This window comes from Macaca nemestrina, chromosome 17 (genome assembly GCF_043159975.1).
Source record: "Macaca nemestrina isolate mMacNem1 chromosome 17, mMacNem.hap1, whole genome shotgun sequence".
Lineage (NCBI taxonomy): Eukaryota > Metazoa > Chordata > Mammalia > Primates > Cercopithecidae > Macaca > Macaca nemestrina.
The window spans coordinates 10,129,582-10,146,764 of record NC_092141.1 but is presented as its reverse complement, the minus strand read 5'-3'; the positions used below and the strand labels follow the sequence as shown (position 1 = coordinate 10,146,764).

At 48.9% G+C, this 17,183-nt stretch overlaps 1 protein-coding gene across 4 annotated transcripts in view; it reads left to right on the top strand.

The window, feature by feature from the left end:
- Nucleotides 1-17,183, top strand: part of LOC105473574 (growth arrest specific 7) — a 291,097-nt gene that overhangs the window by 260,599 nt on the left and 13,315 nt on the right. For all 4 annotated transcript variants that reach the window (XM_011727397.2, XM_011727401.2, XM_011727399.2 and 1 more), the window contains exons 9-11: nt 2,816-2,894; nt 10,721-10,849; nt 11,909-12,032. In XM_011727397.2, the coding sequence (XP_011725699.1) occupies nt 2,816-2,894; nt 10,721-10,849; nt 11,909-12,032 (332 nt within the window). The remainder of the gene's footprint in view (nt 1-2,815; nt 2,895-10,720; nt 10,850-11,908; nt 12,033-17,183) is intronic.

Here is a 17,183-nt window from a genome sequence, read left to right as displayed (position 1 = left end):
ACATGAGCCCCCTACATACAGCGTGCAACGACACTGATTTACATTTACACACAGTTTTGGACATTTAACCCCATCTCCTTGAAGACTTTCAAAGCAAAGCAGGAGTCTAGAAATTTGGAGCAGTCAAGGAAGATGCTTCTCAGGGAGGCTGGAGTGGCTTTTGCAATTCAACTTCTGTCCAAATTAGATTTCACAGGATATGTACACATTGGTAAATAAGCGGAATTCGGCTGTTTGTTCTGCCTTTAGTTTTTCTCTCCTGTGTGGAAAGGAAATGGGATTTTGGTTTTCCTAGTGGGCGATCATGAAAACAACATGCGTTTTGACTTGGCGTGCCTCAAACTATATGTTGGAACAGAGATGCATCTCAGATTTTGTTTTGTTTTTCATTAACTGTTTATTAGATGAAAAATCTCTTTTTGAATGAATTTGTAAGTAGCATTTTAATAAATGGTGACATGACTCCAGAGAGTCTGGAATATTGGAGAGCAGGGAGGCATTCACCAAGGATGCACTGGCTCAGAGGGGCCCATCTGAATGTCTGGAGAGATGTCCTCCCACTTAGCAGGGTGTGGCCTGGAGGTAGAGCTGAGAACGTTGTGTTGGTGGAAAACCATGGTTCTTCCTTTCCTCCCAGTTGCCCAGAGATGACATTCTCAGGCCACCATGGCTGTCCCTGGGCCATTTACCTGCCATGTGCTCTGCTGACAGTAGACTGACAGCTCTGTGGAAAGACGCATGTGCTCATACAAAGCCTGGGCACTGCCCAGGGCCTTTTTGACTCTGTGACTCTTGTTCGTACCTCCTGCTGGCTGCTGTGGGTGGCTCAGCTGCAGGGGCAAACCCCTCGCACCTCCCTTTAATCCAATTCCCACTCCTCCCAGGACAGCCTCCATATGCTTCGAATAGTGTTGGCTTTCACCCTAGAGCTAGGAGGCATCTTGAGATAATTTGTGTGTATGGCATGAGGTAGGGCCAAGATTCCTTTTCCTCCTATGGATGTACAGTTGTCTCTGCACCATTTGTTAAAAAGATCATCTGTTTTCCCCCATGGAAACACCTTAACCTCTTTGCTGCAGTCAATCGGCCCTAGCTGTATAACTCTGTGTTCTGCTCCGCTGATCTGTGTAACTGCCAGGACTGCTTCCGCCACCTCTGGACCTCCTACCCACCTGTTGAATCAGGTGGGGCACCCAAGCCACCCAGAGGGTGTGGAGTACCCCAGCACAGCTTCCTGGAGCTCAGGCCCTTCAGGCAGAGACAATTGTCAACAGCTTGGATTGCCCCGTTTCATACTCCAACGCTTCTCTGGTGGCTTCCCCTGCCAGGATCACTGAGGGGACCTTTCTTTGCTGCTGGACTCCTAGATAAAATCAGGCAGTCATTTCCCATAAACACTCACCTCGGCCTGAGCCAGCACCACCCACACACAGGCCTGGCCAGTCATCAGAGGGATCTGCTGTGCTCTGCTGGGCAATTCTTTGCTACTGGCTGCTCTGCTCTAGACCCAGAAGCCTCACCACATGCTGTCTTTTAATCAGCTTTTGCCACTCGACTTTAATGAATTCTCTGGGGGGGGAGTGGCTTTTGGATGATATTAAGTCAACAGAACATTCAGCCTGGATTTACTGGCTGTGTTGAAGAGGCTGGGAGCAAGAAAGCAGGGGTATCATTTGGAAGGGTCATGGGGTTAAAGAGCTCCAAATCATAGAGAATGTAGCCTGGGGCCTGCATTGGCAAGTCTTAGGGACTTCAGGCGATTTCTTCTACATGAAGCCCCTCCTTGGAGTGGAGACGTGATGCCGCTAAGAGGACTTGGCCCTTCTCTAGTAAGCTGTGGGCCGCATCAGGGCTCACAGCTAGAGAAGCAGTGCTAGAGGAGACCCTGCTTCCGAGGATGGCAGTGGGAGCCTTCTCTGCCCTGTGGCTGCATCTAGGTCACTAGACCCACACAGTCCATCTTTGCCCCTTCTGGAAGCCAGGCAGCTGGGGTTTTTTCCATAAGCAGGGCTGCATGGTACCTTCTGTTTGAAAAGAGCTTCTCTGGCTGGGCACGGTGGCTCATGCCTGTAATCCCAGCACTTTGGGAGGCCGAGGCTCACCTGAGGAGTTCAAGACCAGCCTGGCCAACATGGCAAAACCCTGTCTCTACTAAAAATACAAAAATTAGCCAGACATGGTGGTGCACTCCTGTAATCCCAGCTACTCGGGAGGCTGAGGCAGGAGAATTGTTTGAACCCAGGAGGCAGAGGTTGCAGTGAGCCAAGATCGCGCCATTGCACTCCTACCTAGGTGACAGGGCAAGACTCTGTCTCAAGGAACAAACAAACAAACTAAAAGAGCTTCTCCCTGGAATAGAACCTGTTTCCTTCCTTGATTGATTAGCAGATGCTTGCATCCCTCATCGGCAAACCAGGGAGGGGTGATGTGAAAGCTCTGGGGACAGTGACGGCCCAGGGGTCAAGGCCCTCACTGCAACTGAGGCTTTGGAATGTCCCCATACCTGCTTCCTGTACCTTCCTGGGTCCTTGAGAGCCTCTGGATTTCTAGGAATCCCCCCACCACTCGGCTATGTGCCACAGTCTGTTTCCTTAGCTTGCAGAGGTAAGGTGAGCTCACTTGGACCTTGGTGGCTCATCCGACCCTGTGAGTTGAAACGTGATGCTCGTGTCTGGTTTCTGCCCAGCCTCTGCCTCATCCACATCCACATTCTCAGCTGTCATATACCTCCCCGAGACCTGGGGTGGAGCCCCACCGTCCCACTTCAGGAAGGGCTTTGGCTTCTGACCTGAGTCTCATGGTCTTTTTGTTGCAGTTCCTTGGGCGAGGCGTGGGCCCAGGTGAAGAAGAGCCTGGCGGACGAAGCAGAAGTTCACCTCAAGTTCTCTGCCAAGGTAACCCCTCCGTGCAGCTGCTCTCCTTTGGTCTTACACACTGGGGGACTGAAAAATAGTTAACAACGGTCTCTCCAGTTGGCCCTGTTTGCCATTTTCCCTGGTGTAAATTTCAAAGTATCCACATGAAGTCACGGAATACGGAGTTGGGAAGAGATGCCCAGTGGCTCACCATGAAGTGGTGCTTTTATACGGATACAGTAGCACAAACGACCATCAATATCCACCAGGAGCATGGAAAATAGTAAAGTGTAGTTAGGAGGTGGTAAGTGCTGGGTATTTATTGCCTTGGTTTTTTATTTTTTGTTATTTTTTAAAAGACAAGGTCTCACTCTGTTGCTCAGGCTGGAGTACAGTGACATGATCATAGCTCACTGCAACCTCAGCTTCGTGGGCTCAAATGATCCTCCCACCTCAGCCTCCCAAGTAGCTGGGACAACAGGTGCATGCAGCCACGCCTGGGTGATTGTTTATTTCTTTGTAGAGATGGTATCTCACTGTTTTCCCCAGGCTGGTCTCGAACTCCTGGCTTCAAGCAGTCTTCCTGCCTCTAACCCCCAAAATGCTGGGATCACAGACATGAGCCACTATATCTGGCCTATTGCCTTTGTTTTTAATATAATTAATTCAGTTATAAGTTTATATCATTTCCTTTTGATAATGGCTGTGTTTAACAACCAGCAAACAGAATTCCTGAAAATTTAACATTCGGCTCTTGGGAGCCATTGGGAGCAGGCCTTAGCACACCCCCCAGTTTCTCAGGGCAGCCCCTGAGTGATGAAGCCCTGCTTTCTTTTTGCCTGGCTTTCAGAGGGATGGTGTAGCATGTCCTGTCTCTTCCTAGTGTCAGGAAATACTAGGTTATGTCAAAGGGAGAATTTCTTTTTTTTTTAATTTGTGGTGGTTGCAAAATTTCAGAACAAGTAAAGAGTCCCTTCCTTCCTTCCTTCCTTCCTTCTTTCCTTCCTTCCTCCCTTCCTCCCTTCCTCCCTTCCTTCCTCCCTTCCTCCCTTCCTTCCTCCCTTCCTCCCTTCCTTCCTCCCTTCCTCCCTTCCTTCCTCCCTTCCTTCCTCCCTTCCTCCCTCCCTCCCTTCCTCCCTCCTTTCCTCCCTCCCTTCCTCCCTCCCTTCCTCCCTTCCTCCCTCCCTTCCTCCCTTCCTCCCTTCCTCCCTTCCTCCCTCCCTTCCTCCCTTCCTCCCTCCTTCCTTCTGTCCCTTCCTTCTCTCCTTCCTTCCTCCCTCCCTCTTTCCCTTCCTTCTTTTGTTCCTTCCTTCCTCCTTTCCTTCCTCCTTTCCTTCCTCCTTTCCTTCCTTCCTTTCCTTCCTTCTTTCATCCCTCCCTCATCCCTCCCTCATCCCTCCCTCCCTCCTTCCCTCCCTGCCTTCCCTCCTTTCCTCTCCCCCTCCCCTCCTTTCCTCTCCCCCTCCCCTCCCCTCCCTTCCCCTCCCCTCCCCTCTCCTCTCCTCAGTCTCACTCTGTCACTGAGGCTGGAGTGCAATGGCACGATCTCAGCTCACTGCAACCTCTGCCTCCTGGGTTCTCCTGCCTCAGCCTCCTGAGTAGCTAGGACTACAGGTGCCCACCACCACGCCTGGCTAATTTTTTGTATTTTTAGTAGAGATGGGGTTTTACCATGTTAGCCAGGCTGGTCTTGAACTCCTGACCTCGTGATCCACCCTCCTCGGCCTCCCAGAATGCTGGGATTACAGGCGTGAGCCACCACACTTGGCTGTAAGGGTCCCTCTTTCATTTAGTTCTGAAGATACTAGCGCCAGGACTCAAGCTCAGGGTATTGCTGTCCTATTCCTATCCTCAGGGCTCAGGATGGTGCCTTGCACATAGTAGATGCTTAATAAATATTTTCTTATTGAGTCATGAGTGAACGGAGCCCTCTGACTATCTCCGCCCCACCCCCAGTCTTTTCAGGTCTCCTTTCTCTCAAGATTTCTTCATGTTTCCAAGTGACACTCTCCTCCCCACTTCCTGGCACATGTCTCCAGGTTTTCTCCCTGACTCTCAGCTAATTTTTAGATGAAAAATAAACTAAATCTCTCAGTGAAATAATCCACTCTAAAGTGTGCGTGACTGGTGGGGCTACCCATTAACAGTCTTGCCTTTTAAAGAAAGAGGGGCCGGGTGTGGTGACTCACGCCGGTAATCCTAGCACTTTGGGAGGCCAGGGCGGGTGGATCACAAGGTCAAGAGACTGAGACCATCCTGGCCAACGTGGTGAAACCCCATCTCTACTAAAAAAAAAAAAACAAAAGTCAGCTGGGCTTTGTGACGCACGCCTGTAGTCCCAGCTACTTGGGAGGCTGAGGCAGGAGAATCTCTTGAACCCTGGAGGCGGAAGTTGCAGTGAGCCAAGTTCCTGCCACTGCACTCCAGCGTGGTGACAAAGTGAGACTGTCTCAAAAAAAAAAAAAAAAAAAAAAAAAAAGAGGGACCTCTCAGAGTGCACCATCCCAGTGACCCTGGCCTCCTTTCTCATCCCTCTGCCCTCTCATCATCACTAGTCGGACACAGCAGGGTAAACTGCCTAAACTCTGAGTCTCCCTTCTTTAAACGCATCCTTGATCATTTGAAGGTAGCATCCCTCAGAGATGGTTGCTGCTTCCTGGGGCTTCCACGTTCAGCACTCACTGGTCGTGTCTCTTTCCTCGTGCCATTCCCACTGCAATTGCAATTCCCTGCTTTGGGATCCCATATGACGTACCCCATGATGGTAATCGGCACGCAGAAGGCAGAATGAGTGACTCAGATGACTGAGACACGTGAGAGGACTTTCTAAGGAGCTGGGTGGGAAGAGGGAACAGAGCTGCTACAGCTCCCCGTGGCTTAGTGTGCCCCAAGATTGAGTTGATACCCAGATGTGAGTGACAATTCCCAGCTAGTGAAGGCACGCTAACTAACCTCACTACTCCAAGCGCTTCACAAGAAAATGGCTACTCAAGTCCTGGCAGAGAAGGGAACTCCATGAAAGGGTCTTTTTCCTGCATTGCATCCAAAACAGCAAGTTATTTTTCAGCGGCAGATCATGAGTAGCTTTCCCCCCAAGGCCTCCCTTCTCCTGTCAGAGCCCCCAGCAGCTCCATTCTCTGCTGTGGTGGAAACTTCCATTGACTGGCAAGATGCCTGGGCGGGCTGCCATTGTGATGGGGTGGGGCTGGGAGCCAGAGCTGTGAGCTTTGGAAAGGTCACCTGCTGGGTGCCCGGGAATCTTGGTGGCATTTACTCCCCATCAGCAGGACCCCTGATTCTTGATTGTTTAGAGTACTCAACAGGTGGTAAAACCCTCTCCGACGGGGTAGTGGTGACGTAAGCGGTGTGGATGGCTGTGTGCGGGATTTAACTCATTGCCGTCAACCACCGTGCGAGATGGCATCCCCATTTCACAGTGAGAAGAGGTGGGGTGAGATCACAGCCCATGGTCACACAGCCAGGTGAGCTCAGTCACAGAGCAAGCAAAGGAGAGGACTGAGCAAATGAGACACTTGGTCCCCAGAGCTTTTCTTCCAGCAACACCCCCTCTTTGGCAGACCAATGGCATTGAAAACACATCGTCTTCCTGAACGTCTGCCCTTCCAGGGGTTGCCAATGGGCTGGTGCAGACTGGCCCCGGACAACCAAATGCTCAGAGCATTTTTAAGTTAGTGTTCAGGACACAGGGAGGACCTCACCGTTCAGCTGACGGGAAGCTCATGAAGACCCGTCATGCAAAACAGACTTTGCTACAAGAAGCTCTCAGCTGCTTCCAGCCTGTCGGTCAGTGTTGGTGGCCTCAGGCGATCATCGCAGCAGCCTAGTGGTTTTACGGAGATTCCTTGAGAAGAAAGTGCCTCCAAGGGTTTATTTGACTGCCATGAATAATATAGCTCCATATGCTGAAAATCCTTTTTAACGTCTGCTCCAAAAGACTTATTGAAATTTTGCTCCGAATGCTCCGTGTCAGGGGTAAAAGCTCTTTAAGAAATGCAGGCCGGGCGCGCTGGCTCAAGCCTGTAATCCCAGCACTTTGGGAGGCCGTGACGGGCGGATCACGAGGTCAGGAGATCGAGACCATCCTGGCTAACCCCGTGAAACCCCGTCTCTACTAAAACATACAAAAGACTAGCCGGGCGAGGTGGCGGGCGCCTGTAGTCCCAGCTACTCGGGAGGCTGAGGCACGAGAATGGCGTAAACCCGGGAGGCGGAGCTTGCAGTGAGCTGAGATCCGGCCACTGCACTCCAGCCTGGACGACAGACAAAAAAGAAAAAAAAAAAAGAAATGCAATTTTGTTACAGCAATTTTTCTGGTTTTTCTGGTCCACTAGCTCAAGCCATTGCTAACAGCATCAGGTTACTAAAGAAATCAGAGTGCTGTATACAAAGGAAGTTACACCTGGCTCCTACTGAAGAAGGGAGAATAGCAGAATTCCTTCTGCTGGTAGAAAATCTCATGCAGTAGAGGCTGTGCGTTCCATCAGAAGATTTAGGGGACAGGAGTGAGGAGACATAAGTTGTATCTCAGTACTGTCACTAACTAGGCTCTGTGACCTTGGGCAAGTCACTTAACTTGCCTGGGGTTTTATTTCTTCACATACAAAATGAAGAATTCAGACCACATCAGTCTCTTTACACTTATTTGACAGTGTCTTAGCAATGATGCATTTTACATGGGTGTTCGGAACCCATCTGTAGGTATCCACTCCGGTATCTGCACATAAGACATTGACACACATCTGCAGCTGAAACAAATGTTTGATAAAACAGTATTTATCCTCCTACTTAAAATGTATTTTCTGTTCAAGTATGGTCTGTTCTCACCAAAAAAGCTGGTCCCGGCCCATTAAATCGATTTCATAACTCTCGGCCGCACACCGTCTGACAAATATCAGACTAGACAGTGTCTGAAATTCCTACCAACTTGGAATTTCTCTTATTCTCTTCTGATGTGTGAGATGAAAAGGAAGCAGAGAGAGCGAGAGTGTTGGAAAGAAAAACTGATGGGCTCATGACAGGCCGGCCTGTCTGCAAGGACATCCTTCCAGGAAGGACTTCTGACTCCTGGTTCAACAGAGATGCTTAAGAGTTAAGAATGAGTACTAAAGATACCAGCCTAACCATTTTAAAGGAAAAAAAATTATGTCTTTAAAAAGGACTTAATATCAGCCGGGCGCAGTGGCTCATGCCTGTAATCCCAGCACTTTGGGAGGCCGAGGCGGGCGGATCACGAGGTCAGGAGAGCAAGACCACCCTGGCTACGACGGCGAAACCCCATCTCTACTAAAAATGCAAAAAAAAAAAAAAAGTCGGGCGTGGTGGCGGGTGCCTGTAATCCCAGCTACTCGGGAGCCTGAGGCAGGAGAACTGCTTGAATCTGGGAGGCGGAGCTTGCAGTGAGCCGAGATTGCGCCATTGCCCTCCAGCCTGGGTGACAGGGCGACACTCCGTCTCAAAAAAAAAACAAAAAAAAAAAACAAAAAAAAACTTGATATCTGTAGAGAGATGGAGATTCTGGGCATCCTCATCTATGGAATCAAATCACTTGTGATAGCAGCGTCGCGTTTCCACAATGTCATTTGAATTTGGGAAAAGCTTCTTGGTATATTGGCAGGTCCATGGGCTTTTCCCCAGACCACAGAACCTGGGGCTGGGGTCCAGGAAACCTTAATGTTGAAAACTCTTCCTGGTCATTCCTGGACATACTAAAGTCTGAAAATCACTTGCTTTCCACGTCCTTAGAAAGAGACCCCAGAGTTTCTGAGTCAGCAGGCTGAGCTGACTCTCCCAGATTCCCGGAGTCGTACAGCTCTTCCTACTCAGCAAATGCCAAACCTATGTACATGGGAAGGGGGTTTATTTATTCTCATAAGCTCTCAAGATGTTTGCAGCATCCTGCAAACCGCCACCACATGGGGATGTTTTCCTATGCAAGGAAGGTTCCAGGGGCTCAAAAAAATAGTAGGACATATTTACAACTAACACGAGGAGGAGAGAGGTGTTTGGATGGCCAGTTCTCTGTGAGTCTTTGAAGGCCATCCAGCGACAAAGCTGTCTTCTTGTCACCCAGGGGATTGGGCTCTGAAGAGTTTGTCATTCTCTCTACAAATACAGAAGGGGCGCCCACCCTGCACCAGCCCAGGTCAGACACTGGGCACAGCTGTGGTCAAGCTAGATGAGGCCCCTGCCCGCTTGGCGCTCCCAGCCCCGTGTGAGTCAGTTACTTAGAATAAGGACACCTACGTCCTGTCGGTCTCCAGAGAAAAGGATATTGTACAGCCAAAAACCTGGCAGGGAGGGGGAGGAGAGAAGTCACAGAACCCTCGTTGGGATATCATCTGTCCAGGGAAGTTGAGCTGCGCCCCCTAGAGACACCTCTGAGACAGGTGGAGGTGGATTGGTGGTGGTGGAGTGGGCATAGGTTGAAGAGAGTTGCCTGATTCCAGGCAGTGGGGTGGGAGGGATGCACAGGGCTAGGGTGCCACCTGGCTTTGACCGCAGCAGGTCCCGTTGATCTGTTTTCTTATGAAATAAATGTTACGCTCACAACCAAAAATAACAAATTTTAAGGAGAAGTTCTTTTAAAGGGGCGTGGGGCGGTAAAGAGGGAAGGAATAAAAGAGAAGAAAAAAGCTTAAAACCCTGATGTCACCCAGCTCTTCTGGCAGCATAAACCCTTTTCTCTGACCCCTGGGATACAGGGCGGTTCCCTTTGGTGGGAACCTGTGTGCCTGTGCCCCAGGCAGCCCAGCAAGCTGAGAATGACTCCATGAGCGCAGTGTGGAAGAGTTGCCACTGTGTTTCCAGCGGGCCTTGAGGAGTTCCCACCATCAGTTCCTCGAGGTTTGGAGCCTGTCTAGCTCATCTTTGTATTCTCGGCACCTGCCATGGAGTAGGTGTTGGATAAACAGGACTGACCTGAGACCTCTAATTGAATGGCATTCATTCGACTGTTCTCTACTGGAGCTGCATACCCCAGTCACTGTGCTAAGTGCTTGGAGACACAGACGCTGATGTGGTTTCTGTCCCCAGAAGGCTCTCAGTTTGGAAAATAAGGGAGACAGACACAAGAACAAAGCCGTGCAGGAAGCTGTGGGATAAAATAAGTGTGCGAGGTCATTATTATTATTTTATTATTATTTTGAGACCGTGTCTTACTCTGTCACCCAGGCTGGAGTGCAACAGCACGATCTCGGCTCCCTGCAACCTCCCAGGTTCAAGTGATTCTCCTGCCTCAGCCTCCCAAGTAGCTGGGATTACAGGTGCCCACCACCATGCCCAGATAATTATTTTATTTTACTTTATTTTTTGTATATTTAGTAGAGATGGGGTTTTACCATGTTGGCCAGGCTGGTCTCGAACTCCTGACCTCAGGTGATCCACCTGCCTCGACCTCCCAAAGTGCTGGGATTACAGGCATGAGCCACCATGCCCGGCCCATTGATTATTAACTTGATTTAGCCATTCCACAATGTATACATATTTCAAAACAGCATATTATAAACCATAAATATAGGCAGTAAAAAATTCTAAAACTAAAATGTAAAAGCTGCAGAAGCCAGAAGAAAGGAGTTAACAGACGGGGAAATCAGAAGGTGCTAGTTGCTAACCAGTTATCCTATAGACGTGTGCTGGGGCCTCCTGAGCTAAGGTGACCTGCATAAACTGAGACCTGATAGGCAGCCACGTGTCAGGGCGTGTCTCTCACCTTCCTGCCAGGTCGCTGCCCCAGACTCATCCTCACCTGCCTGGGGAAATGGGGGCGCCCTTCCCACCCCTCCTGCCTGCACTGGCTTACAGCTGACACCCTCGGTCCTGAGTGTGCTTCTCCACTCTCCCAACAGCTTCACAGCGAGGTGGAGAAGCCCCTGATGAACTTCCGTGAGAACTTCAAGAAAGACATGAAAAAGTGCGACCACCACATTGCCGACCTTCGCAAGCAGCTCGCCAGCCGCTATGCCTCGGTGGAGAAGGTGAGAAGCCCAGGACGCTGGGCCGGGGCAGGCGCGTCAGGGGCTGCCTGGAAGGTGGGGGGGACTGGGAAGCCAGCAGTGGCGCCATATGCCAAGGCGGAGTCTTTGTCCCCAGGTAGGGGAATAGGGGGATGTCCAAGCCTCGTGCCCATACCTGAGCACTCCACCCATCCAAGGGCAGATGGAGCTGCCTCCCCATGGTGCTCAAATGCTCGAATGCTTGAATGACCACCCAGAGGGCCAGGGGTGTGAGGAGAGGCTGCAGCAGCAGTGGGTGGTCGAGGGACTGTAGGCGACCAATTAAACCTCGAGACTGGCAATGCTGGTGCTGGTTCACGTGGGGGCCCATGTTTAAGCCTCACTGAGCAGAGTCCTCCTGACTCAGTCATCCGCTTTCTGCTCTCCTTCCTGCTCAGGGACGATGCAGAGTCCTGGGTGGTCTCGCCTCCAGGGAGCTGATGTTCAGCCTTAGAGGGAAGACAGTGTGCCCCAGAGACTGATTCCTAGCCCCGGTGCCTTAGAGAGGAGAAGGGGGCTCAAAATACTGGGACACCCTGGACCCAGTCAGCTGCCGCCACCCAAGGGCCACAGAGATGCCAGTGGTGGCCTGGAGGAAAGGCAGTAGAGTGAGGGGAATGAGAGGGTCAAGGCGTGTCCAGCTCCGGAACGGGAGGGCTGGTGCTACATCCTATGAAGTACTGCAGGGGGGTGACACAGGTGGCCTTTGTGGTCCCTTCCAGGCACAGGGGATGTGATTTTAGGACTGCCTAGGTCCCCAGTCTGTATACAGGCTCCATCAGGGGAAACAAACGTGATTTGAGAGATTGATGTAGGCTAAGCCCCGATGTCACTGGAAGAGGCAAGGATGAAAAGGGCTAGGGTGTAGCCTCTACCTAGCTGGGTGGCGCCACTCTGGCTGCTGGGCCTCTCTGGGCCACTGTGGCATCATCCACACAAACAAGGGATAAAAGGGCTCTAAAGGGAAGCTAGGCTGCGTGGCCCAGGAGGCCCACTGGCTCCAAGCTTTACGAGCAACTTCTCTGTGTCCTTGGATCCCAGGCCCGGAAAGCCCTCACAGAGCGGCAGAGAGACCTGGAGATGAAGACCCAGCAGCTGGAGATCAAGCTGAGCAACAAGACAGAGGAGGACATCAAGAAGGCGCGGAGGAAGTCCACACAGGCTGGTGAGTGCCGGGCACCCTCCCGGCCTGCTCAGTGCGCCCAGAAGGAGAGGGCATGGGGCTAGGAGATGGGGTGACCAGGGAGGGTGCATCTCCCCTTTGCAAGACTGCAGTGGGGAAATGACTTCCCTTGTTTCCCAGGAGGTATGCCCTCTTCTCTCCTCTCTGACCCACACCCAGAGATCTCAAAGGAAGAGACTTTGGGCATCAGAGGAAGGAGACAGGCCGGGCTAGTTCTGGGATGTGGTAGAGGCTGGACTTCTCACTCTCTCCCTGATCATGGCTTTTTAATTTTTTTTTACTTATTTATTTATTTTTTTTTTTTGCCCAAGCCCCAGATCTCTGACCAGGAGGTGGACAAACTCCTTCACGCGCTGACAGCTCAGGGCCCTGTCCCTGTTCAGAGCCCACAGAAGCGCACAGCCCACCCAAGCTGCCCACCTCCCCAGGAAGCAATGCTCTCAAGGTTCACCTATGGGGATGGGCTCCTGCCCTGGGAACAGAGGCTGACAATTTGTTTAAAGAAATAACCAGATTTCAGTCTCCTGGAAGGAGTCTCCCAATGAATTGGTTTCTGCTTCCACCTAGTGGTAAAAGTTAGCTAATACACAGAGGAAGAGAAGGCCTGGTAGAAACCAGTGAAAACCTCAGTAACTAGGAAGCCACGTTTTACTGCACGAGAGGACACACGTGTTACCTCTGGAATGAGAATGTGTCCCATAGTGTTAGAGTTTGGTCTAACACTATTCACCTCAATTTCTGGTGAACCTGTTACAATCCTTCATTATAGAAGAAAGCATTCACCTTACATAAGGTAGGATAGAAATAGGTAAATAAAAAAATAATGTAATAGAAGGATAACATTTTTTATACAGATCTTATAGTGCACAATAGTAAATTACTGGATCCATAAATAGAAGGCACAATATATTTATTGGTAGAGAGAAGGGGGGCACATAAGGGGAAGAGATCTGTTTAAATTATTAAGTTATTAAAAAGATAAATTGTAGGCCAGGTGCAGTGACTAACACCTGTAATCCCAGCAATTTGAGAAGCAGAGGCAAGAGGATCAGTTGAGCCCAGGAGTTCAAGACCAGCCTGGGCAACATAGTACCTCATACCTCATCTGTACAAAAAAAAAAAAATTGAAACAATTACCTAGGCATGGTGGTGCATGCCTGTAGTCTCAGCCACTCCGGAGGCTAAGGTGGAGGATGGCTTGAACCCGGGAGGTTAAGGCTGCAGTGAGCTATGATCACACCATTGCATGCCGGTCTGGGTGACAGAGACTCCACCTCAAAAAAAATGATATTGCAAAAACAGTATTGGTGCATGGCAAAATATTTTAAGCAGCAGACAAGAATATAAAATGCTATTCACAGAAATAATCACCATCTCTTCCTAGTGTTTTGATTTTTAAATATTTACATTTATATAAATTTGATGATACAGTCTGTCTTCTGAACTTCTTGGAAATACCTCTCTTTCATTTCTATAAATCTTTTTGCCCTTCCATTCATGCATATCAAACTTTTTAATGGCTGGCCAGTGTCCAATTGTATGGTTGTACCCAAATTTATTTCATCATTCCCTTAATTGAGGTTTAGGACTCTCAGACTGTTTCAGAGTGCTTGCCAGCCAGTGAAGCTGTTGTTATTTGTACCTGCATCTTTGTGTGTGCCTAAGACCAGATCTGCATATAGAGAGAATATAGATGCTGAGTCAAAGGGTATTATTCATCTTGATGGATATTTCCAAATTGCTTTCCAGAGAGAGTACCCATCAACAGCATCTATGAATAATGCCTGTTCTCTAAATGCTTATCAACATTGTGTGTCACCAAGATTTGAAATCGTTAGTGAGAGAGGAAAATGATATTTTGTTTTTAATTTGCTTTTCTCCATAACCCCAGTTGAGTATGTAAAATGTACATATAAATCATTTTGTACTTTCTGTGAACTGACTAACTTATATCCTTTATATCCTTTCCCCATTGACCATAGATTCTTTATCTATCAGGGAGATGAACCATTTGTCTTTTTTTTTTTTTTTTTTTTTTTTTTTTTTGAGACAGAGTTTCACCCAGTGGCGCAATCTCGGCTCACTGCAAGCTCCGCCTCCCGGGTTCACGCCATTCTCCTGCCTCAGCCTCCCCAGTAGCTGGGACTACAGGTGCCCGCCACCATGCCCGGCTGATTGTTTTGTATTTTTATTAGAGACAGGTTTTCACTGTGTTAGCCAGGATGGTCTTGATTTCCTGACCTCGTGATCCACCTGCCTCGGCCCCCCAAAGTGCTGGGATTACAGGCGTGAGCCACAGCACATGGCCCGTTTGTCATTTTAATTGCAGATATTTTTCCTAGATTGTCATTTGTCTTTTAGTTTTGTTCTTTGTAATTTTTTTGTTGTTGTTGTTTGTCTATTTTTTCTTGCCATTTTTCTGTACAGTGATATTTCCCATAAGAAGCCTAGATTTCAGAGCTGACTTAGATCTTTTCTTTTTAATCACCTAGAGGGGTTTTTCTTACTTTTTTTTTTGTTTCAGGTGTTTTTGTTTTTGTTTTTAAAACAGTGAAGGCTGGCCGCAGTGGCTCATGCCTATAATACCAGCACTTAAGGAGTCCCAGGTGGGCAGATCACGAGGTCAGGAGTTTGAGACCAGCCTGGCCATCATAGTGAAACCTTGTGTCTACTAAAAATACAAAACTTAGCTGGGTGTGGTGGTGTGTGCCTGTAATTCCAGCAACTTGGGAGGCCAAGGCAGGAGTATCGCTTGAACCCAGGAGGCAGAGGTTGCAGTGAGCCGAGATCACAGCACTGCACTCCAGCCTGGGCCACAGAGCAAGACTCCATCTCAAAAAAAAACAAAAGAAAACAGTGAAATATTTAACCCACCAGACATTTCTTTTTCCTTACACTGGTGGTCTAACCATATTCCACAGTTTCTTATTTGTGGTGTTTTTATTTCTGATGTTTTCAATGTGTTTTGCTATTTGGGTTTTCATTTAATCTCTGAGCCAAGAATTGTTTCAGAGAAAATCTTTACATGTTTACAAGCAAGGGCTTTGTTGTTGTTTTCTAATCTTGCTATATATATATATTTTTTACATAGTTTTATTGCATTATCATCAGATAATACGGTCTCTCATTCCTACAGTTCGGAATCATTTTGTGGTGAAAGTGACAGTCCTTAGACCTCACTCTGAAAAATGCCACCTCTTCTGAGCAATCACTGTGGCCAGCCTCCATGCTTTAGAGCATTGTCTCTTTTGATCAGTACAGTCCCCCTGCAGGGAGGTATATTTATACCCTTTACAACTGAGAAGACTGACGGCAGAGAAAGTGAGAATCTTCCATGGGCTCCACAGTGGTGGAGTGGTGAAGCCAAAATTCAGTCTCCTCTCATTCCAGAGACCCTGCTTGTCACCATTTTTCTGAACAGCCTGTTGCTTAGGAACTGCCACCTGTTCTTTCCTTCTGTTCCTTTCCTCCCTCCTCCTGATCTTTTCCAAGGCTTCTAGAAGGAAGGACGTCAGATCCTCAGGGATCATGATCATCATCATCATCTTCATCACCACCATAGCCCATATTAATATTTGGCTCTCTACGCCCATCTCTAAGTGCTTTACATATGTTGACATATTTATTCCTCGTAACAACTTGGTAAAGGTACAGTCGTTATCTCCGTTTTACAGATGAAGACACGGAGGCAAGGGCAGGTTAACTGACTTGTCTACGATTACACAGTTACTAAGTAGTTGAACTGGGGTGACAACAAAGGCATTCTTGTCCCACAATCCATGGTCTTAACCAATGCTGTTCATAAAGGTCCACTTTCAAGCTCTTGGGCTACCATAGAGAGAAGGCACAGCCCCCTTCACCTACTCTGTTTCCCGATGCTGTGGAAGTTCTTGAAGCATTTTCTCAAAATCAGGATTGACACACAGGGCTCAGGGAGTTTCACAGTGTACAGAGCAGCACGCCGCCCTCCTCCTCAGCCAGGCAGGAGCTCTTGGTGGAAATGCATTTGCATTTGGGAGGCCGAGGCGGGCAGATCACAAGGTCAGGAGTTCGAGACTAGCCTAGCCGATATGGTAAAACCCCGTCTCTACTAAAAATACAGAAACTAGCCAGGGGTGGTGGTGCACACCTATAGTACCAGCTACTCGGGAGACTGAGGCAGACAAATCACTTGAACCCAGGAGGTGGAGGTTGCAGTGAGCTGAGATTACACCACTGCACTCCAGCCTGGGTGACACAGCCAGACTCCGTCTCAAAAAAAAAAAAAAAAGATACATTTTATGGTGCGGTATCCACTTTCTTCTCTCTAGGTCAGTGCCCCTTGGGATCAAGGGTCCAGTCACTGGCCTTGGACCAAGAACAAAATGAATAAATGCCTCGGTGTGGGCTCTGTTACTCAAGGCACACTTGCCCCTGGCGTGCGGCACAGCTAGTGGTGTGGTTCGCAGCTTGGCCTTGGGTATGGAGACATAACCTTGCCTATTCTCTTTGGCTTTCCTATCAGAGTACTATGAGCCACAAGGATGATGCTACAGGAGTAACTTGAACTCTACTCAGATTCCCAAGTTCCACTCTAGCATTCTGCTTCTAGAATTACTAGAGAAAATTACTTCACTCTGGGGTTCATCATGAGCATTTTCCATCTTGAGTGAAGACCATGATGCCTTCCTCTTGTTGGAGCCCTGAGCAGATCAGGAAGCTACGCTGAGACAAAGCTGTGCACGAGGGCTGTGCTGCTCCGCCTGCCGTGTGCACACGCATTACCAGAGCTTCTCGTAAATACGCAGTCTCTGATTCAGTAGGTCTCGGATCTGTCCTGGGTTTCTGAATTTCTAGCCGACCCCAGGGGATACAAGTGCCACTGTCCCACAGACGGTGATTTGTGTAGCAAGCTTCCAAGGTGCTGATACACTTAGTAATGTTTGCAATTACTCCACAGTGCGTTTCCTTTCTAATTACAAAATGTTCCAGACATACATATGATAACAGAAAGTAATAGAGTAGTCATCAATATTGGATAGCTACGTTTTGCCTCAGATCTTTCTGCGATGACATAAAATGCGATGGGAGGCGCTGATTCCTGCCCACTCGGCCTCTCTCTGTTTCCCAAGGTAGCCACTCTCCTGAAGCTGG